Here is a 22,519-nt window from a genome sequence, read left to right as displayed (position 1 = left end):
TCAAGGTACACAGCTACAACCTGAGTGTAAAACCCATAAGGTCCTTGATGTTGAGAATGTTTTAATGCTGTAGAGTTAAAGGTGTAAAGTGGACATGGGGTCAGTGTCCTCCTACAACCCCAGCAACACCTCACTGCATCAACTCATTCTATTTAAAACCAGATTCCCAGGGAAACTCAAAAACTAAGCCATGCACCAGCCTGCAGAGGAAAGGGAAAGATGCCTACAAAATGAGTTACTTCAGGACATGCACAGACATGTGAAAAATGACCTAGAACTTAGGGTAAGCAGCAAATCCTTAAATGAGATGTAAAGTAAGGTAAGGATAGATTTCATTTAAGAAGTTGTTTACTAGCAACATTCCAGGAAAAATGCATTTCAATTAACATGTTGATTTTATCCACAGTCTGTCCACTCAATCACAGCTCCTTGGAACTGGATGCATAGTGGGAATTGAATCTCTTTGTGAGAACAGGTGTGAGCATTTGCTGGAGTTGTGTGCAGCTCTGCCTCACCTCTGCTCCAAACACAAAACAATCTTCATTAAAACTTCTCTTCATTAAAAAATCTCATTGTGAGATTTTTGTGCCACTTGCTGCCTGAATTTGAAAAAAAACCTAACACTTTTTTCTATAATACACTTTACACAGAGGCTAAAAAGAGACTGCTTGCATAACAAGTCTTATGCAATTTCCCAAATAAATTTCTACCTTTGTAGAGGGGAAAGATTATGATGACTTGAAGATTCTCAGGGCTGCAGATCTGGCTTCAAAAGCTGAGAATCCACATGCCATTAAAAATCTTATTGACAATTATTGCCACCAGATCAGGACCCTAAGATCCCACCAGGAACAAGTCTCCCATGGTGTAATAACAAAAGACAACCTGACAAAAAATACACAATTTACCACCAGATTATATTCTCTAAAGAAGAGACTGACACCAGCTAAAGAAAAACAAAAAAGGTCACTAAAACATAACTTTAACTTTATGAACCATCTTCAGCCTGGAGTTCTTTGCCAGAGCAAATACAGTAGTAAGTGTCTCGTGGAATGCCTAGACTAAGAAAACAGCACACTAAAATACCATGCAACTGCATGATCATCATGAAGATGTTTAAACAACAAACAGCCTTCACACTGTAAACAAGCAGGTATTTTAAGTCACAAACAATGCAAATAACTCAGAGAGCAAACACAGGAGTAAAAAATGAAGCCCAAGCAGCAGCACAGAGAAAAAATAAGAGAGCGAGGGATTTATCCAACAGACGAATTTTCACAAATATTTTCACAGCTCCAAAGAAATTTTTCTTCTCCTTTATTTTTTGTTGTTTTCGTTACTTGGCCTTTTCTCTCCACTGGTGTTTCTCTGGTCTCCACTCAGCCCCCTGAGCACAGTGACATCAACCCTGCTGTGGAACAGGAACAGCCTGGTGCACCCAGCCCTGCTCCAGCTGCTGCTCAGCAGGAACCTCAAACCCCCACCCAGGGCACAACTGCAGCATTGTAGCTGCTCTGGGAATATGCTCAAAGTGTCAGTGCTTCAGAAAGGAAAAGAAGCCTTTAATTCCTTCTCATTGAAAACTGAAGAGGTCCACTGCAAGTTTCAGATCTTGGAGGCCCAGGGGATTTTCAGCAACAGCTTCAGCTGGTATCAGGGAGCAGAAGAGGGACATCAAGCCTGGCAGAGGCAGCATCCATCCCACCAGAAACTACAGACATTAAATGACACTTTCACAACTGAGCTAATCAGCCTCATTCCAAACAGAAGCTGCATTTATCTTCTCAGAACAGCAGACTCTTTTCTTAATTATCCAAGGTCAGTGGCAGTGAATATTGAGCAAACTGACTTGGGGAAGCAATGTAGATAGAAACCAGGAGGGCAGGCAGCCTTATATTTGCTTAGCAGTAGTATCCCATTTTAAAATAAAGTAGCTCTTTTTACAGATGAGAATTACTTTCTAATTAATCACCAATCAATCACCAATTACATTTGATAAGGTACCTTTTTAGAAACAGAAATACTAAGTTCTGTACCAGCAAATTCTCACTTTTTTACAGAATCATATAGGTTGGAACAGACATTTCATAGAGTCCAAACCTGCAGTGCCAGGTCCACCACTAAACCATGTCTCCAAACACCACACCTACATGTCAGCTAAGAGAAAAAAACATTTTCAGACACTGGAGTGCAAAGGTTTAAGACAACTGAAGTGTTCAGTAGTCAGCTAAAGGAAGAAAATTACATTAATTTTTTATCATACCCACCTAGAATTAGAGCAACACCTCAGAATTTTGATCACCATCTCTGTGTGCATAAGATATTTACAGACACTAATATAAAAAACTTGAAAGCATTACACTTTCAATCCAATCCCTCCAAGACAGAAGGTCTGAGGTGCACAGACTCACCTGCTGCCTTGCTGAAACACACAGCTTTGCCTGACAGGTTTGAGCTTGTCACAAAACAGAAGCTACTCTGGAAGGCTCAACAGCCATTTCAGCTCCCCTAAAAACACGAGTGGTTAAGGGCTGACAGGTACTGCATAGCAGAAAGGTATTGCATAATTGCCCTGAAATGTCTGTTGAAAAACTCCACAACAGAAATGTGTTTTATTCTCAGGAGCTGGGGAGTTGTTATGTGGCATCTGTAATTACACGGCAGCCAAAGATTTCTGCAAATACAGAAGCAAAGAATAGTTCCAACAAGCCTAACATGAGCAATGTTCTTGGTTTGGTCAGGGCCTGATGAGAAGGACATCCGAGAAAAGGAAGGGAAGGGGAAAGGTGCAGGAAGATGCCTCCATAAGTTTTGTGGTAGAACTAACACAGCAGCAACAAACCTGCCCTGACCATGATGGTCCTGAGACAAAAAGCATCACCCTTTAAATGCACAGTGGCCCTCAGGCAATGCAGGGATTGCACGGGGTTGTGTTTCTTTCCAAGTTACATCCTGGCTTCCTAAGCTTGTTGGGTACATTATATAACTATTAATTACAGCGCTGTTCGGCGTGCTTTTAACTGCAATGATTCAAACTGCTTCCAGGAGCTCGCTAATCCAAAGTACAATCCTCTTGACAGCAACTGACAGATTCAGAATACTCAGTTCTAGCTGAAAGGAAGACATATCAAACTCCTCATCTATCTGCTGCAAGAAGAGCCAATATTCCTGCTGACCAGACCCACAGCTCCATCAGGGGCTGGGACATGCTGTCCACGGGACACCTCTGGGCAGCAGCAGGAGCCAAGCTGTGCTAACACAGCAAAGGAAGACTTCTTCCCAATGGCCACCTTCAAATTTATAGAAAAATAAGATCTTGGGTCTGGTTTGCATTTCCTCACAGGCACTGAAAGCTCCTGGACCCTCTCTGACACAGGCTCTGCCTGTGCCCTTCCCAGCCCCTCTGCCAGGCAGGACCTTCCCTGCAAGCTCCAACACAACTCTACATGCATTATTTATCCCTCCTGCTAAGCCAGGCAGTGGGCTAATTACTTAACTACTGTAATGATATTTTCCAATGGCTATACTCTGTTATACTGATTTTCATGAGCTTGCTTTAGCTGCGTGTTTTGAGAAAAGAGCGTATTTTCCTGGAGTATAAAAAAGCCCAAGTTTGACATTAATTTCAAGCCTATGAGTTGGATGTCAAAAGTGAATTTTTAGAGTTATCAATGGATTGTAATTAAAACAATATAAGTATATTATCTGATTTCTGCTGTATCTGCTAACAACCACAGAAGAACGTTTTTCATTAATCTAATGAAATATGAAAAGTTATTAACATTTTGTACATGTTAATGACAAAGCCTTCCTTCCAATGGAATGATTTTTTCCTTTTAAAACTCTTCAAGACTTCAGCTAGCATAATTACCAAACATCTGAAAGCTGAGAGACTGGCAACACTGTTATTAACAAACTTAAATTCAAGTCAAGACACATTTGCATGTCTTGCTTACCACCACATTAAACTTTACTGGGATAAATGCTCTTCTTCAGGCTCTGAGAATTGGTACAGTAAAACAGTTTAGAATCAGTCTTTTCTACATACTCAACATGATGTAAGCTACACTGAAGAGCAATTAAACAATTATTTATGTCTCCCTACCCCCAGGATGCTCTTCAGGCTATGCATGATTCAAGGTGTACTCGCAGCAGTTTTGTGGAGCTATGCACAGCAATTCAAAAAATTCAACAGTCCCAGTAGTTCAGAACTGGTTGGAAAACTTTTTCTGCCTGGAGCCAGCAATTCTTCCAGGAGGAACTTCCCTTTAAAAGCTGTTAGCAGTAATACCCTGAACTGGCACAAGCAGGGAAAGCCATGCTAATCAACCTGTCTTACCTACTAATAATCCTGGCTATACAAGCAAAGACATGGATACAACTCCAGGGAGAAGGAATGTAATCTTTTTGATACAAGTGAGTACATAGATGAGGCTCATTGAAAACTGCAGCGCTGCAAAATTTGGTGAATCTCTTGGGTTTTTCTGGGTTTTTGTTTCAGTCTGCTTGAAAACAAGAGAATGTTTGGTCACCAAGGTACTCTCTTTAAGAAAAACAAACAGAAAAGAACCACATCAAGAATTGTAGCACTCTCAGACCCTGTTCAGACTTTAGAGGCTCCAGGAAGAGCAAAGAGTAGTCTGAGGAGTCCTCTGCTTACATGGACACAGATCACATTATTCCCTGAAGTCTTTGTTTAGGGCTTTATTCAACACATTTCTCAAATCTTTTTTATCTGCTAAAAACATCTACCTGAACAAACAGTCTTGGAAAAAAAGCAAGATCACAAAAGACAACCATGTTAAAGCTTCATGTCAACTTATTCCCTTTCTTCTCAGTGCATCGATCCCAGAGGCCTGATCCAGCCCTTGCAGCTGACAGCAAAGTGCTGCTCTGACTTCTGCAGCCTCTGGACATGACTCAAAAAATCAATGCAAGGAGCAAAAGGTCACATTCTCCCCAAGCACCAGCTACCTGTTGAACCAAGACAGACTTGCAGATGCCAGCACACTCGGAAATAAAGCAACCAACTGTTATTAAAGTCATTTCTAAGCACAATGTCTGCATTCCCACACAGCCGTGACTAAGTAAACCTGCACCTCAAACTACACCTTTGTGGAAAAAAAATAAATAAACCACTCACGCTTGTGACAGCTTTTATAAACAACTAAGTGCAGTACACAGCTGTACAACTTCAGAGTTTTGAATTCAGAGTGCCACTGGGAAAGTTAGTGTGGCTTAGAACTCAAAAAAAAAAAATGGCAAGAGAGGAAAAACTAGAGAGATGGAAATAAAACCAAACTACTGCTCAGTGCTATCCTTCACTGTCTTTGCACATTAGGGAAAACCCTGAGAACTGGAACAGGTAAACTATTACGGATCTTTTTCCATTACTTGTTTGACATGCTGGGCTATTGGCAGCACAAATGCCTCTTTCAGGCATAAGAAGTGAGACTGTCCTGTGTTTTACATCTTTGTAAGTGCACAGGCTGAACGTGAAGGTTTGATCTCCAATGTATTCACAGAGCAGGTATGCAGCACATGGGCATGATATCCTACCCATTGTCATTGATTTTTCTATTCATTTGTTAACAGGTAATTGGGGAAAAAAGTCATCCCCTTCACAGAGACAGGACAGTTTTTCCTTACCAGAAAGTTTCACTGTTGCTTTTTTAAATGCTGATTCAGTGTGTCTCAGCCCAACAGTGTGAATTCCTGGCGTGCACTTGTATGTTCCCAGCTGATGCAACCCAGGAGCCTCAAGGAACCCTTCACAGGTCTACAGCTCTGAATGCAAATGTGTGGTCCCAGCTGGCAGAGGTGCTGCCAAACTGTCACTGTCAATAAGTCATCTAATGAAGCTCAAAATTTCAGTTTGTGCTCTGCTATTCCAGCCTGTCCCTGTGGACAGTCCCACAGTCCCATGGATGCTAACAAAGCATGTCTCAGATGCATCAGATCTTTTTGACCTCAGAAGTTAAGCAACTTGCAACTAACTTGACTCACATCCGGCAATAAGTGCTCCTAATTAATGACTCTTAATTGCTGCCAGAGCCCTGTATTCCCACACCCATGACAAAGCATGTTCCTCACTCTGCTAACCCCTATGTAAAATTGCACAACTCTGACAAGCTCATGCCTTTAGCACCACACAGCTCCTCCCACACTTCAGGAGCAAAGACAGGGCTGTACACAGGAGAAAAGTGCACAAAACGTACCCACCCTACCATTCCAGCAGCTCAGCATCACTTGCTTTCTGGCTGCCCTCGTTCTTTTTATTAACCATTATCTTTACAGTTCAGAGAAAGGAAGATAAACATTGTTTGTTAAGTCTGACTTCACCTGCAGCTTTTAGAAGACCATTCAGAACCTAAAGTGCTCCCCAAAAATGAACTTTACCTCCTACAAGCTGTGTGTGGACTTCATAGTGCACACTTTACTTTACAGACAGGTAAATGTATGCAGGTGATTTACCTAAATGTCCAGATTCACAGAAGTTAAAGCTTTTTTTTTCCCCCCAAGAAGTTGTGTCTGAGCTGCCAGCTCCCTGCTCACAGTGCTGGAGGGAACATCCACCAGCCACTCAGAACCCTTTCCACCAAACTTGTAATTTCTGTGTGTCCTGTTGGAACTGACCATCTCTGAGCACAGATTCTGCTTACACAGTTTGCAGTCCTGTATCCTGTAACAGGAGCACTCCTGCCCACCTTGAGGGAAGTCCAGGCTTGCTCTGATGAGATCACTGCTGTGGCTCCCAAGAGCTCCAAAAGGAGCAAAGCAGCCGTGGAGGAACAGCAGTTTGCAGGTTAACTCCCCCTCCCTGAGCAAAGCTGGATAATGCCCAGCACACCCAGCTATCCTGAATGCAGCTCAGTGCTGCTGTCACACAGCAGCACAGCCCCAGCTGTCCCTCGGACAAGCCACCCTCCCTCCCTCCCTGCCTCGTGCTTTGCCTTTTGCTCTCACAGAAACCCAGACCACCAGACTGCAGCAGTAACTTCTGCAAGCCACAGGCTTCCCTTTCAACACTTCTCCTCCAATTAAGGCCCACCACCCTTCAAATCAGCCAGCTGCCTGTCTTCTCTCCACCAGTCAAGCTACTTGTGTGTAAAACCAATAAGCCACACACAATTCCCCCAGAATAATTCACCATTTCTATGGGCAGCATTTTCACATCATGCAGGTTTACGAATTGCTAATACTATGCTGAATCAAACATTTCCTAAAGCTTATTAAATATTTCTGTTAAATTGATCCACACCTATAGATAACTAAATGCAAACTGTTTTATTTCTTCACAAGGCACCTGTAATAACAGAGCAATGGCAGCAAACAGGCACCAAGCAGCTCCCTGGCCCTATTAGCATTACAGAGGAAAGCCTCCCCTTCTGCTGCTAATGATGTGCTCTACCCTGTATCCCCAGGAGACAAATGACTGCACTGGCTGATTGACTCCATCACAGGGCCATCATCCATCAATGTATTGCCTCTCTTATTGAAATCTCATCTCGGGAAGAGAAAGTGCTCTGTGCCACTTCCGAAAAAAACAGTGAAAGCACTTTCAGAATAAGAGCTCCAAGACATATAATGAGAGCCAAATATTTCAGAGACCCACATTTCCAGCAAGCTGAACAGATCAGCATGCTTTGTCCATCCAGGACAAGTAAGATTTATGTCTTTCTGCTAAACTAGATCTTTTTTCTTTTTAATTAAACAAAGGAATGAAACACGTACCATAGACATAAATTTCTTGATCAAATTATAACACAGACAGTGAATATAATCATACAGATTACAAATGGCATCCTGAGGATATTTAGCTAGCTGACTTGCTAAAGGGTGAATTCCAGCATCTCTTACACAGGCTGAAATCACATTAACATCATACAAGCCCCACTGTCACCTGCAAACAGAAGTGAAAGAAAATACAAATCCTTCCATGTATTTACTACTTAACAACAAAAAGAGCAATCCTATTCCCTTAATAAATACCCCTATGATTTATAAAATGCTGCACATATGGGACTGGGGTGCAGGGAGTAACCCACACTCACCACTCATCAGTTTTCTGATCAACTTCAAATCACTGAAGCCACCAAATCCCAGCAATTCTTCATCTTCTGTCCACCTCCCCACATCAACCACATGAAGCTGCACATGAATTACCTAGACACAGTTCCACACGCACAAAAATAATTTAGTTCAGATAAAATATTTTAGATTATGATCAGTCTCACTTCTGTCTACTCAAAAATATAAATCTGAAGAAGGCAGCTTTATCCCAGGCAAGATATTTTGTCTCACTTAGCACCTCTGCATGTTACAAACAATTCATTATAACTCTGAAATCCCCATAAACAATCTGCTCGAGAAAACTTGTCTAAACATTTATTCCTTGTTTAGCCCTAAACAAAATCCAAAACTGACTTGTTTTACTTCCATTTTATTTAAAGACAACCAATCTGGTTAAGATACTAAAACTAAAGTTTTTGGAACTTCTGAACAGAGAATCATAGAATGGGCTGGGTTTGAAGGGATTCTAAAGATCACCTTGTTCCAGCCACTCTGCCATGGGCAGGGACATTTCCACTATCCCAGGGTGCTCCAAGCCCTGTCCAACCTGGTCTGGAACAGATCCAGTGATGGGGCAGCCACAGCTTCTCTGGGCAATCTGTGCCAGGGCCTTACCATCCTCACTATGAAGAATTTCTTCCTAATCTAACCCTGCCTCTGCCCAGTTTGAAGCCATTCCCCTTATCCTGTCCCTTCATGCTTTTATAAAATTTCCTCTCCAAATTTTTAGTAGCTTGATCCTTGTGGCATAAGGGTGTGTTCCACATTCCCAGGCCGGTGTCCCAGAGAAGGCCAAATACAGTTCTCCAGGTCTCCTGGTTTCATGAGCCACATTTTAGATCCCTACAAGCCCTTTTCCTTGTGAATTGCCACTATTACTTAACAGAAGGTGGGCTTTGGGTGTACTTTGAACTTGCAGAAAAACACAGAGAACTTCAGGAATAAAATATTATCAAAGCAACACTCAGTTTTAAGCAATTAATTTTGGGTTTTGTATGGAGAACTTGAGATTCACATGATTTGAAATACAATGATTTACTGAACAGTCAAACAAAACCCAGTGGGCCAGCAAAGAGAAGTGATGCTTTTCTCTCTTCACTTATATTTGAGCCAGACAGAATTACTATCTTTCCTATGTTCAACAGGTAGTGATTTTGTTGGTGTACCAATTAGCACTCTGCTACAAAGAACATGCACCTAATTAATAGCTGGGTTATAGGAAGAGCAACATTAAGGATCTGGTTGTACCTCCAAATGTACCAAAAAAGTGCAAAAGGAGTTCTGCTTGATGTAAAGAAAATCTGTCTGCACAAAGAGACAATCGATGTATTTAGCATATGTCAGCTGTAAAAGGAACTTACATAAACGTAATGGAGGCATTTCCACACTATTTCTGTTGTATCCTGTAATCCTGGACATCTGCTTAGGGTAGCATGGATGGGCTATTCAGTGTTCCTGCTTTTTTTGCTGTGCCCTTAACACAAAGTGCAATAAGGGAAATTTGCTCTTACCTGTTTAAAACAACTTTAAATAAATACTCATGAACCCTCCTGTAAGACCCCTTCCCTTTGGAAATGGCTAAATTTCTCCTTTCACCTTGTGAAGAAATAGCTCAGTACAAAGAGACAAAGTACAGCTGTGAGATACAGACACAGAGAGAGTTTGTGTGAATCTTATTTCAGGTCAGAGCTATGCGTTACAAAACTCCAGCACACCTTGCGAGTGACCTACATTGCAGGACTGGAACCCACTAACCTACAGAACCACCTGAAATCCCACTAAATAGGTCAGTGGGTTTCCTCCTACAAAGAATTCCCCAGACAAGGAGAGATACACATGAAATAAAGGACAAGCAGAGCACGTGCTTTGCCTGATACAGGAGCTGTGTGTCTCACTCTGCTGCCATATTCCTGCAGGACTCCCCAGGAGCGCTGTGAACTTCTGTGTTCCTCACTGAGGGGCCCTGGAAGGACCTGTCTGTTCAAGAACAATGGAGCAGGAAGAAAAGGAGCAGTGCCACAGCAAGGAACAGTAAGCCCATCAATACTGCAAAGCAGCAGGAGCATGAGTGACACCCGATTCAAGATCAGCATTGAACTCGCCTGGAGTTATGGCAGGGGTGCCCAAATTACAGCACAAAAGCCAGATGTTGCCAGGCAAAACAATCCATCCAGCCCACAGCATATCTCTTGACTCTTTACACCTTTCTTGAGGGTTTTGGGTCTCAGGGACCTAAAATTCTGCCAAAACAGAGTCCCAGATTGCTGCACTCTGCTGGGGAACAGTGAGCACAGGACACTCAGCTGGGATGCCACAGGAGCAGAGGATGGCCACAGGGAACCACAGTTTGCACCCACCGCTTCCCTCCTCTCAACTATCACTACAGGCAACACTGCCTTATTTCCAGTTCAACCCCTTACCAGACAAACCCCACACGAGGGTGCAAACACACCCACCAGCCCTGCAAAGGCAGCAGCCCCTCCACAGAAGCAGCAGCTGATGGGAACATGAAACAATCAGGGCAATTAAGAAAGGCATGCAGAGAAAGTTGCTCTGCATTCCTCTGCCTACCAGCTCCCCACGAGGACCTGTTGGAAGGCAGGGGTCAGCATCCCAGTGGATGCAATGTCTGTTCACAGCAGTAAGAGAGACTTGCATGCCCTCTCCTCCTACATGCACATACATACTTTGATTTGGATTCCCATCTCCCAGAAAAGCAGCCTATGGAGGAAGGGAAAAATGAATAATATCCACACTGCATATTACCAGTGATGTCATAACACACTCAGTGTTGCAGTTTATCCTTTAGATCTTCAGAGAGTCTGCATGAGAAATCAGATTGACATGAAACCCTACCACCCACAATTAACCCAAAGGTATCAACATAAATACTATCAACACCCCTTATCCATGCTGAAGATTTTATTATTTATTTTAACCAAAAAGATCTTTTTATCCTAATAAAAGGAAAACAACAGGTTTATTCCTTAGTAGGACATTCAGACAAAAGAAGTGGTAGAAGTAAAGTCAGTCACAGGAACCACCATACTCCCTACTGAATTTGCCACCCACAGCTTCTCAGGTACCCAAATTTGACAACCATAGCAAAGGGGTATTGCCTTGGTGCTGCACATCAACAGTGAGGATTCTCCCTGCTGAGAATGATTTCCCAGAGGTGCTGAGATCTAAGAGAAATCCTGGGGTGATGGTAATGAGATCATTAATCAGAGCCAAACACTGCAAAGAGCAAATCAGGACACAACTCTCACTCCTTTCAAACAGCCCAAGTACAAGACACAGATCTTATGCCAGGGTTATGCTTGCACCAGGCTGACAGATATAGCTGGTCTGAAGCTGAACAGCTTCATCTTCTCAGCTGAAGCCTCACACACTAACTCCATGCCAGTTTAAAAAATAAGTGTAGCATGAATCTGTACCAGAAGTCAGTTCATAATGGATCAATACTCAAAGCCATGTGGCTGAGACACATGTGGTTCTGCAGTACAAGTCACAGATACAAACTTGGTGTGCTGTCAAACCACAGCCCCAGAATTCAGGGTTTGCTGTGAACCATCAGCATTGTCTGCTTGTCAGATGGTGTTTGCTCCTGCCCTTGGCTCCTCTGCCCTGGTGGGTTTGCCAGACCTAGCAGAAGCACTCCCCAAATCCACAAAGTAACAGCCACTTACTTTTAGGCAGTGCTGGTGAATAAGGTATGAGACAACACTCCAGAGCTCCTGGCACGTGGGCAAGCATTTTGCAGAGCTATTGTGCATTCCAGCACTCAGCAGTGCCCAGGCAGAGTTACTCTGCACCCTCCACTACCAGAGCAGCAGTGCCTGAGGAGACACATCCTCAGGATGTGGATGATCCAGTGGAACAGTGCCACAGCTCCAGGCTAGGACAGCCCATGCCTCACTCCTCTCCTAATCCAACAGCCATTTAAAATCAGCAATCAACAGGAAAAACAGGGGTGATTTAACAATAGATTTAAACAAAACAAGAATTCCAGAGTAAAAGCACCAACACTGCTTCCACAAGGTTTTTTTTTTTTACAAGCTACATATTCCATTTTTACAGAAATTAAGCCACATAAAGGCCAGCTATGATGCTAAATAAACCCCACCTTAATGCAAGTGAAAGCTAACTAGAGAGAACCAAATTAAACCACTTGGCTTCCAAACCTGCACCACACACTGCTGCAAGAGTTTCCAGAAGTCTTGCAAACACATGGCAAGTAAGCAGGGCACATATTATTTGTATGAAGGTCAAGATCATAAGCCTGATTCCTCATTCCAGGAATAGCAGGACTATCTGGGGCCTATTCTGGTCAGCCCAGCTTGGATGCAGAAGAGAATACTTTTCCATGGTGACATGGACAGTAGTTTGCATCCTTCAAGGTGTTAGTTCAGACCCTGCAAACATGAGAATTTTCTGCAGAACTAAAGGGAAACAAAGGCCAATATCTGAGATATACGTTCCACGTAAGAGAATTCAGTTTATAACAAAGAGTTTTAGCTCAGCCTCCCCTCAAAAATAAGGATGGCAAAACGGTGAAGCACTACTGTCACCACTCCTTGGGCACTCCACAATGAAGTGTACGTTCACATCACTTGATGCAAACTCCAAACTCTACACTTCAGGCATGCGAGTATTAGCAACAAATAAAACAGAAATGCTTGCTCAGGTTATACCTTGCAGAGGACACATACATTTCAACTCAATTTTGTACTAAAAGCTCCCATCACGTTGTTAATTTGCATATCAGACATCCATTTGTTGCTTTCACATTTTTCACTGACTTTAAGTGTATCTCTCTGTACTCAAGGCACATTAATGATAAGAGGATATGGAATTTGGAAAAGCATTCATCCCAAATTTAGAGTAAAATTAACATCAGAGAAGCTCCACCACATCGCACCGCTTGCCTATTCTTCCAAAAAGAAAGTTTCAAAAACTTAAATCATAAGGAGTGGGGGAAATATTCTCCTTCACAATGAAGTCTGAAAACAGACCCATGTAGAAACACTTCACAGCCCTGCCTGGGAGGAGAGAGGAAATTACAAGAGGTGTACAGGAACACAATATATGTAAACTACCAGAGAACCAAAGGAGAAGAGGAGCAAGAATGCCATTAAGAAAAACAAATAGAAACACAGAGCCATCACCTACCCCCAAATAGGAACTCACAGGAAACATGAGGCCAAATCCTGCCCTCACATTCTTAGGAAATCCAAAGTAAACTTTCCTTCCGTGTTTGAAGAAGTAATGGATATTGGAAAGGAACATGCGTCTGTGGAGCAAACTTCCTGGCAGAAGTTTCAATTGCAGTCTTCTCCTGAGTGCAGGAGCTGGTGCTGCTACACCAGAGCAAACCACCAGAAGAACCACAGGACACAAGTGAAAGTGGTGACCAGCACCAGTTCCCTGTGCTGTGAATCAATAAAAATCTCCAGGAAAGGAATAAGGCACTGTAAAGCCCCAGCAAGCAGCTCCCCACTGCTCACTCTGCAGCCAACTAAATCATCATCTCACCCAGCTGTTCTGTGCTGAACAGAGCTGGTGTCTTTGCCATCATTCTCACAGAAGAAAAACAGTATAAAACCTCATGCTTACCTAAATAGAAAGTAATAAAAGTTTAACCATAAAATAGCAAGAATCCAGGTGAGGAAAGGAAGTCAGTGACATACTGTAACAAATCCAGTATTCAAGTGCTACAGGTTTAATATAATCTTTGCACAACAATTCTTCAGAGATGGATTTGACCTAATTTTTATTTAAAAGTGCACCTGAAATATTTATAAACAGCTCCCTGAAAAAACAGCCGAGTGCAATTTAACTGTTTAGCCTCTACAATGATTTTGACTCAGCAGGTCAACTCTAAAACTCAGTGTTGTTTGAAGCTCCTTTTACAAGATCCTAGGGAAAGGGGAGAGTTGGATCTGAGAAGATAAAACTTCTAACTGCTGCCAGCCACCCCTCCCACACGTCAACAGATTATATTGAGTCTGAAAAAATATACACACGGTGAGAATTAGCTAAGGGCCTCACCAGTTCTTAAATAAGAGAATATTTATCAGCCAAAGTAAATTCCACAACAAATAACTGGCTTCACAGCAGAGGGAGGGGGGAAGTAGGTCATACCAGATCTTTAAAAAATCCCTGGGCATGCTGTGATTGCACACAATAATTTGATGAAAAACAGTTGCCTCACTATGTCTTTCACTACTTGGTTGAGTTTTTTTTTTAAAGTGAGTTTGATAAATTTCCGTAAGTGTTACTGAAGTAAGTCACAATGAAGCAAGGCAGTTTTAACTGTGGAAAAGCGTCAACTTGTCAAATTGCAACTTAAAAGTCAAGCTCATCAGACACCTTATACTTCAAGTAATAAATTATCAATCATAACTCATTTAATATCTTTACATCAGTCATTTATTTTAAAAATTCTGAATAATTTCCCAGCACTGACTCGTACGTCACATACGATAAAATTCAAAGTAACACCACAAACAGCTCTGACCTCCCAGAACTTCCCAACACACAATGCTCTCTCACAACACTCAATCACTCCTGCTTTCTGTTATATTTATTCATAAATTATACAAATCTGCAAGAAGACATGATGGGCCATTGAATATTTTAAATACTTTCTCAAATTCTACAAACAAAAGCAATTTTAAAAGCAGTAAAAAATGAATAGAAAGCTGATGAATTAAATGAATTAAAATTAGAAGCCATTCATAAGGGTCCATTAAAAGCTAAACAGAATTACAATGTTCTAGACCCGATGATCACATCTGCAAGTAAGGCTACAGCTCTTAACCTGAAATCATCGACTGCTATGGCTCTTAATGGCCCTTTAAAAGACAAACCATCCTACTACCGCAACAAACAGTTTGAAAATTATCTTTAAAAAAAATAACAATGTAAGGGCATGTGAGAGCAGGCTGCTGCTCTCCAAATGAACAGCAGCATGGTGGCCAATGAAAATAAGAGTGTCTGATATGGGATAGATCCCATCTGGGCTCCTACATTTCATCAGGGCTCTGCTCCCACTGACACCCAGGCACTGCAGGGACACCGGGAGCGTGTGGGGCTGCACAGCCACGCTCCGGAGGTGCGGCTCAGGACCAGGCAGGAGCAACACCGAGCTCTACCTGAGCCAACAGGGAAGCCAAGGAAGCAGAAACGCACAGGAATCAAACGTGCTAGGAAGGCTCAGCTGCACGACTAAATAAGACTGAAGGAGTCAAGAATCAGCTCCAGGTGCACACAGAACACTGCTGTCCCAAAGCCTGACCTTACTCAATGCTCTAACCATGCCATTTAAACCTGGTTTAAGTTCGACACCTCCGAACATTTTGTAAAAAGCACAGATACTTGTAGCTGACGTGCATCACAAAACACTGTAACTCAGAGTTCCAATGGCCCGAAAACATGCTCCCCATTAAAAATGTAGGCACTTCACATTGTCTAGAGCACAGTGCGAACAATAACAATCCAACACGCTTTCACCTCCTTTGTCAATCAAGCCAAGACAGCCAAGTCATGCAAACAGCCTGCTGATGAGAGCACCTCAATACACAGCTGCACTCAAGGAAAACGACGCCTTTCACAATGGAAACCTCACAGACTATTTCTTTGGCAGAGCACCACAATGGGAACTCAAATTTGGAAGGTACAGTATTAACAAAATCATAAATCAACATGGTAGAACAAATCACAGAAAGGAAAAGCAGAGCACCACATGCCTGCTTTAGCGTCAACTGATACCTCCAGGACAAACTTTCCGAACCCTCTAACTGAGAAATAGCAAGTTTTTTGAGATTAAATTAACTACTGCATGTCAGACTCAACGCATCACAAAGAACTCCAGTTTCTCAGAGCAAGGCAATCAGAGAGACCTGACAGCTAAAGCTTTCAAAAACCCGCACCATTCCCACACTGAGCACAAAGCCGATTCCTTTCTGATGACAACAGTCACCAGAGATCAACATCTCAGGGAGGGAGTTGTTCTCACGGCATCTTTAGTTTCAGCCGTTTCCTTTCTTGCTCCCTAATCCTAAATCATTTCTACTCCTGCAGAGAACACAGGTAAACCTCCACCGAAACCACAGAAAACCATCTGCCCCAAACCACAGTCAGAGCGTTTCTGGCTGTGCATCTCCGAAAGCTTCTCTGCACACCAGCAACAACAACAACAAAAATAAAAAAAGCACAGAACAACAAAAAGATCCAGGTTGCTGCCACATCCACAAAACATGTCTTCCAGCTCCAATTAAACGCTTGAAAGAGAATTTTTAAAATCCACAAGCTTTTGAACGGGGACAGGAGGGACCCGCATCGGGGGAGAGAAGGGATGCAACCAGCCGATATCCAGGCAACAGCGAAAAAAATCAACAAGTCGGCGCAGCCCAGCGCGGAGCACGAGCCGCGCTGGAAGGTGCGGACATACCTTGTGGAGGTGCCTTTCCTGACATCGCAGATGCTGCATTTGAAGGCTTCGGCGCTGTTCCTGAAGGTGCACACGCTACAATCCCAAAAGCCTTCGTCGGCTGCAGGTTTGGCTTGCCTTTTCGGCCTTGAGGAGGGGGAGGGAGAGGGAGAGGGGAAGCGTGTGTGTGTACGTGTGTGTTTGGGGAGGAGGAGAGAGGCGGCGGGAGGAGGAGAGAGAGAGGAGGAGGAGAGAAAGAAAACACACACATGAGAAACCATGTTACAGAGCCCCGAAACCCAGCGCCTGCTCGCACCGCCGCTCTCCCGCGGGGCCGGGAGCAGCCGACAAACCCCGAGCGGGGCCGGGCCCGGAGAGGTGCGGGGGGCGCCGAGCTCCGCCCCGGCCCCGCCGGGCCGAACCCGCCGGGCCGGGCCGGGCCGCCCGCGTCCCCCCGCCCGCGGCGGGAGGGTGGGAGGGTGGGTGGGCGAGTTTGCGGGCTGGGAGGCGCGTTCCCTCCTCCACCTTGTTAAACCTCCCTTTGTCTGGGAGCGGCGAGTGCGCGGAGCGGGGAGTGCGAGCGAGCGGAGCCGCCATGGCTGCGCTCGCACCGCACCAGCCCTGGCACCGGCGGCAGCCTGGGAGACACCGGCACTCCTCCTTCTCCTCCTCCTGCTGCCCTTCCACGCTCCCTCCATCTTAGGAGCCTCCCTCACTCTCTCTCCGCCCGCGGCCCCCCCCCTTCACCCCGGCCCCCCGCGTACCTGGCGGGGCGGCGCGGGCTCGCCGCCCCCTCCCCGTTCGCTCCCTCCATCTTAGGCGCCCCTCGCCGCCTCCCCCCGCCGGGGCCGAGCACACGCCGGCGGCTGCCAGCCAGGGCCTACCCGCCGCCATCCCCTCGGCCGGGGCCGGGGCAGAGGCGGCCGCGCCGCGTTCCCTCCATCTTACCGCCTCTCCCCGCCCGCCCCCGCGCCCCCGCTCACCTGGTCGGGCTCTTCTTGTCACCCATGACCATGGATCGGGGCCGCCCCTGCCCTGCGCACAAAGAAAGAGGCGAGGGGAGGGAGGGCGGGGGGACGGGGCTGCCTCCGTCCAGCAGGCTCCGGCTGCTGCGCACCCCGCGCCGCCGCTCCTGCCGCTGCCAGGCTCCGCTCCGGACTAGCAGCGCAGCGCAGCCCGGCGCCCTCCCTCCTCCTCCTCCTCCTCCCTCTCTCCCTCCCCGCGCCGCGCCGCTCCGGCGGGCGGAGCTGCTGCCGCGCCGCGGCCAATGGGGGCGGCCCCGCCGCCGGCCCTGCCGGGGAGGGAGCGGGGGGGAGCCGGGAGCGCCCCGGGAGCGCCCCCTGCGCCGCCCCGCCGGTCCCACCCCCGCCCGCACGGAGCCCCCGCGGGCCGCCCCTCCCGTGCCGCGGCCCCTCCGCGCCGGCACGGCTCGGGCTCCGCGCAGCCCGCGGGTGGCCCCTTCCCTTCCCGTCCCTGCCCCCTCGGAGGGTTCGTCGCTCGCCTTGTCCCCCGGGGAGCGGGGCTGCCGCGGGCGGGACGGCGGCGCACGGGGCTCGGCAGGCCCCGCTCCGGGAGGGGAAGGGCGGCCGGAGCCGGCTCGCCCGGCCGGTGGCTGCGCTGGGAGCAGCGGAGGGGCCGCCAGCGGGAGGCAGCTCCTGCTGCGTGCCCTGACCTCGGGGACGGGCTCCCGGTGCCCTCACGGATGCCTCGGCTGCCACCTCTGTGAGTTGGCTTCGGGTTCGGGGTCAGGGCAGCGGCCCGCCCAGAGGCCAAGGTGTTTCGACAGCGCTGCTCTAGTGCTGCTTCCAGAAACGCTCCCATCAATCCCTCGGTGATCTGCCGACTCCACCGAGCACGGACTGTGGTTCTGCAAAACTCCCGAGGAGGCAAAACACGGCGTTCCCAAAAAGTGGCATTTTCAAAAAGCGGCGTTTCCCGACAAGCAGCAGTCCTGCCCTGAGATTCCCCTGGGGCCTGTGGCAGCGCTGGCAGGGCGGGCTGGGATGGTGACACGCCAAGCATGAGCTGTCACTGTCCTTGCTGAACCCCTTTGACGTGGGGCTGCTTCCTCTGCAGCAGCCAGAGGGGATGGGGCATGAGCAGCTGAGGAAGGATGGGGTGATGAGAGGAGGTAAAAGTTGGTACAGCCACATGTCTTGCAGTGCAGACATTATTTCACTGTGCTCTTCCACTGTGCTCTCCCACTTTCTCAGTGGTGACTAAGCCGAGCAAACATCTCCCTTCAGTGAACAGCAAACTTCATCCCCAGGCAGGGCGGACAGGAGGGACGTGGGCTGTGCAGGGCTGTACCTGAGAGAGTGGTGAGTGGGGCTGCAGGGAGAGCGTGGAGACAGTCTGAGCAAAGCTAATCCGTGGCTGAGTACAAGGGGAAAAGAAAGAAAATTATTGCTTAAAAGCAAACCAATGTAAGTGGCTTTAAAGCAGGGTAGGCACCTGCATGGCAGGAGGGAACATAACCATGTCTTGTGCATTAAAGATTTAGGAATCTGAACTCAAAAATCGCAGAGGGTTTTTCTTTCCACCAATGCCCATTTTAACACTCAAATGATGCTGACAGAGTCACCTCTTGCATTTAAGAGCTGGGTATAATCCACTTACCCTACCCAGACCCCCCCATCCCCACCCAGGTAATTTAACCCTTGCTGGCACCTCCACCAGCCACTTCAATTTCCAGACAGATTTCCAGCTTGTTTCTTCAGCACACAAGTTCCTGAACAATACAGCAAGACGGAGACATACTCCAAGGGCAGAGTTAAGGTTGCACAATTATCACATGTAGGAAGTGTCATTTTCCCATTGCATCTGCTGTTTTCCAAACATTTTTGCTCTTTTAGATTATAGCTGTAACGTTTGCTTTGGGAATCTGTGTGGGAACAGGAACTCAGCAGTGCTGGTGGGGTCTGGTAAGCAGAGACCTGGTGTGCAATCGCTACCAGATCTTCATGACAATGAGAGTGTGGGGACAAGAACAGCCCCATTCCTGGGGACAAGGTCAGTGGAGAACCTGAGAAGCACGGAAAGGCAGAAAGCACTGAAATTTTGACTTAGGCATGGTGCAACTCCCATTTTCTGCCACAGGTGTTTCCCTTAGCTCCACAGTGTTGTGTTAAGCAGAGTGACAGCCACCACAGGCATACAGTAAGTTTTTGTGGAAACAGCAGGCAGCTGTGGCCCATTTTTAGAAAGCAGTTTATCTCTTCAAAAAAGTTTCAGGTTGCTGTTTTCATAGCAAAAGTTGTTTTCTTTCCAAAAACCTACTACATCCTTCGTTATCAATTCCCCTGGAAACCTTCCTTCCTCGACAAATAACGCTTTCAACATCACGTGTTAAAAACTTGGCAAGCCAAGCACAGCATGACTTCATTCAATCCCATACATCCATCAGGAGGTGATCATTCCCAGTTTGTTAAACACCCTTCAAGCCACAGCTTGGGGTCCCTTCCCTCATGGAGGGTTCCAGAGGAATGCTATGGCTACTGGTGGGGCTGGTCCAGCTGGAGCTTTGGGGATGCTGTGTCCTGCAGGCAGCACTTCCCTGTTGACCCTCTCCAGACACCAACACATCAAGACAGGAGTCACCGGCAGAATTCAGGGCTGAAAAGACAGTCAAACTAAAGGGCAAGTGCCTTAGCACAGAGTTATCCTGCCAGCCTCAAAATTCACTGAGGTGGCACACGTAGTGCGCCCCTCTGAGCATTTGAGGATTTTTAATGTCCTCACAAGGCAGCCTTGGGCAAGTTATTTAACGCTTCCCTCTAAATTCAGTATTCTGGATTTCAAAACTGTAAGGAGTGAATTTTCTAGGCTCCCACATGGAACAAGTTTTCAGACCAAGCTCATTCCAGCTGAACGGTTTGGATTTCGCAGTGATGCTCAGCAGGTGCTAAATTCACCTGAAGGAATTCCCACTCTTGGCTCCAGAAGATGCCACTTTCTCATGATGCCAAATGCGTGCTTGTTCCAGAGCGCTCTCATCTGGAAAGGGATCCTGTTAACCCACTTCTTTCCACCCTTCCCTCACCATGTGGATTTTTAATGACAAAAGCCTTGTAAAGAGGTTTACACACCTCTGCAGGAGTTTCCAGGGCACAAGAGACATGGCAGTGGGGAAGGCAGGTTCACAGCACAGGCCACAAACCTCTTGGGCCAACCTGGCAGCCACAGCCTGTGCTGGGAGGTCCAGAGCAAGCTACTTCAGTACATCCTCCATATGAGTATGGAGATGTTGGGATGAGACAGAACATCATTCCCCTCTGCAGCTCAGCATCTCCCTCACCCCAGTGGCAGGGCAGCTACTCCTGCTTCCCTGCTTCAGCCCTGAAAACAGGCAACAGTCCAAACCCACAGTGGGACAGTCCCTACCCTCCCAGAGCAGATGTCCAGAGGTGCTCCAAGATGTGCTCCAGAGATAAAGACCCCTTAGCAGCTTCTTCAGCACAGCCAGACCTCTAAAACCTGGAGTGCAAAGAGCACAGGGGTAATTCCCTGCACCTGGACCATGAGTATAAAAGGATTTTAAAATAAACGGGGACACTGCACCCAGCCAAAGTCACTATTTGTGCATAGGGTTCAATGCCAAATATAAATATTAACTTGAGCTCCTCAGCCCCCTTGGTCACTGTGGTAAATACACATTTTTGTGATTTTGCATCAGACATGCGTAACTTCTCAGAAGTGACTGCTGCCCTGAACAGCCCAAAGTTTCACCACTAGTAAATGACTTTTCTGTGGATTTAATAAGGAATTTGTTATATAGGAGTTGGAATCAGGCTCGGGACACAGATCTCTCTATGAGTTTAGCCAGACCAAAAAGGATCAGAAGTGGTGCTGCCGCTCTCCGGGGCAGGGAAGTTGCGTATCACCACACAATTAGCACCTTTTAGTAGAAGTGGGTAGAAAGGGAAATTAGCAATTGAGGGTAGAAATGGTGAACCAGCTACACAGGAGCACCTTAACATTCATTTCACTGTGTCCTCCTGAAGAGGGTTAAATGTGTTTAGCCCTCAGCATGAGGAGAAACTGTCCAGGGGTGGAAGAAGAAGAGGCTGTGTGAAAGCCAGCAGAGTCCACACAAAGCAGAATAATGTCTGCCACACGTAAGAGCATCCTTGGCAAGGCAGGCCTGTGCTCAGAAGCCTGGAAGTCTTCACCACAAAATAAAACACCAGCCCAGAAAACAAGCATTGCCCAGAGGCACTGGTGGCCAACAAGCTGCACCCTCTCTTGCAGCGTTAGCTGCCATCGGCTTCGGGTGCCGATGCCAGAGAGAAGTCAGGAGGAAACTACTCTTGGAGATCTCACTTAGCACTTGACAACATCTTTGAATATGTGACCCAGGCTGAGTTCATAAGCTTTTTGGGGACAGCGTTGTGCTAGGGACTGTGTAAACACAGAGCTGGTTGATGGATGGCCCTGGTGCAACACAGAGGTGTATGCACACTCCAAAACTTGCTGGATTAACAACCATTTTGGCTTAATACAGGGATACTGAGAGACTTTACTGGTAACTGGGGGATGGGGAAACGATAAGCAGAAGTTATCACACAGTGTTCTGTTTTCCAGACTTCAGGAATGAGTTGGATGCAAGGTCAGATGGGATGTTTTTAGTTGTGCTGGGAACACAAGCTTAGCAAAGTGGGGAGGGGTTGAAAAAAGAAGGAGCTGGAGAGATAATTGGCAGAGGTGCTCATAAATCTGCCTGGGAATGAGCATTACTTGATATTTTCTTCAGTGACTCTTTTAGGAAAACGAGGGATTGTGCTTATAACCTGAAGATGAGAAGCAGAATTGCACGCTGGAAGAAAAGAGCAACTTAGCGAGCAAAATGGAAATGGGGTGAAATACTCTGTTACCGGCTTTGACAGCTGGCTGCTTGTAATCAGCCCTTCTCACCTGGAGCAGAAGCTCTTTGGTGTGGCACACAGCGGGGAGAAGACCTGCCTCAAGTATTTGAGTGCCACATTGACTTAGCTCCTGGAAAGGCCAATGTCA

General features: G+C 46.4%; 1 protein-coding gene across 2 annotated transcripts in view; it reads right to left on the bottom strand.

Annotated features, from left to right (window-relative positions):
• The window catches only part of LOC117002551 (RING1 and YY1 binding protein), a 41,611-nt gene extending 23,954 nt beyond the window's left edge, over positions 1 to 17,657 (bottom strand). The window contains exons 1-2 of one of the 2 annotated variants that reach the window (XM_033071806.1): positions 17,491 to 17,657; positions 16,529 to 16,654 (exon numbers count right to left, since the gene is read on the bottom strand). In XM_033071806.1, coding sequence (XP_032927697.1) covers positions 16,529 to 16,654; positions 17,491 to 17,522 — 158 coding nt within the window. In that variant the 5' untranslated portion in view covers positions 17,523 to 17,657. Of the gene's footprint in view, positions 1 to 16,528; positions 16,822 to 17,490 lie in introns of those variants that run through there. The other variant, XM_033071805.1, reaches the window with a different exon arrangement.
• Positions 17,658 to 22,519: the final 4,862 nt, after the last annotated feature.

This window comes from Catharus ustulatus, chromosome 13 (assembly GCF_009819885.2).
Source record: "Catharus ustulatus isolate bCatUst1 chromosome 13, bCatUst1.pri.v2, whole genome shotgun sequence".
Taxonomy (NCBI): Eukaryota; Metazoa; Chordata; class Aves; order Passeriformes; family Turdidae; genus Catharus; species Catharus ustulatus.
Note: the sequence above shows the minus strand (reverse complement) of the source record. Positions and strands in the feature narration are given on the sequence as shown.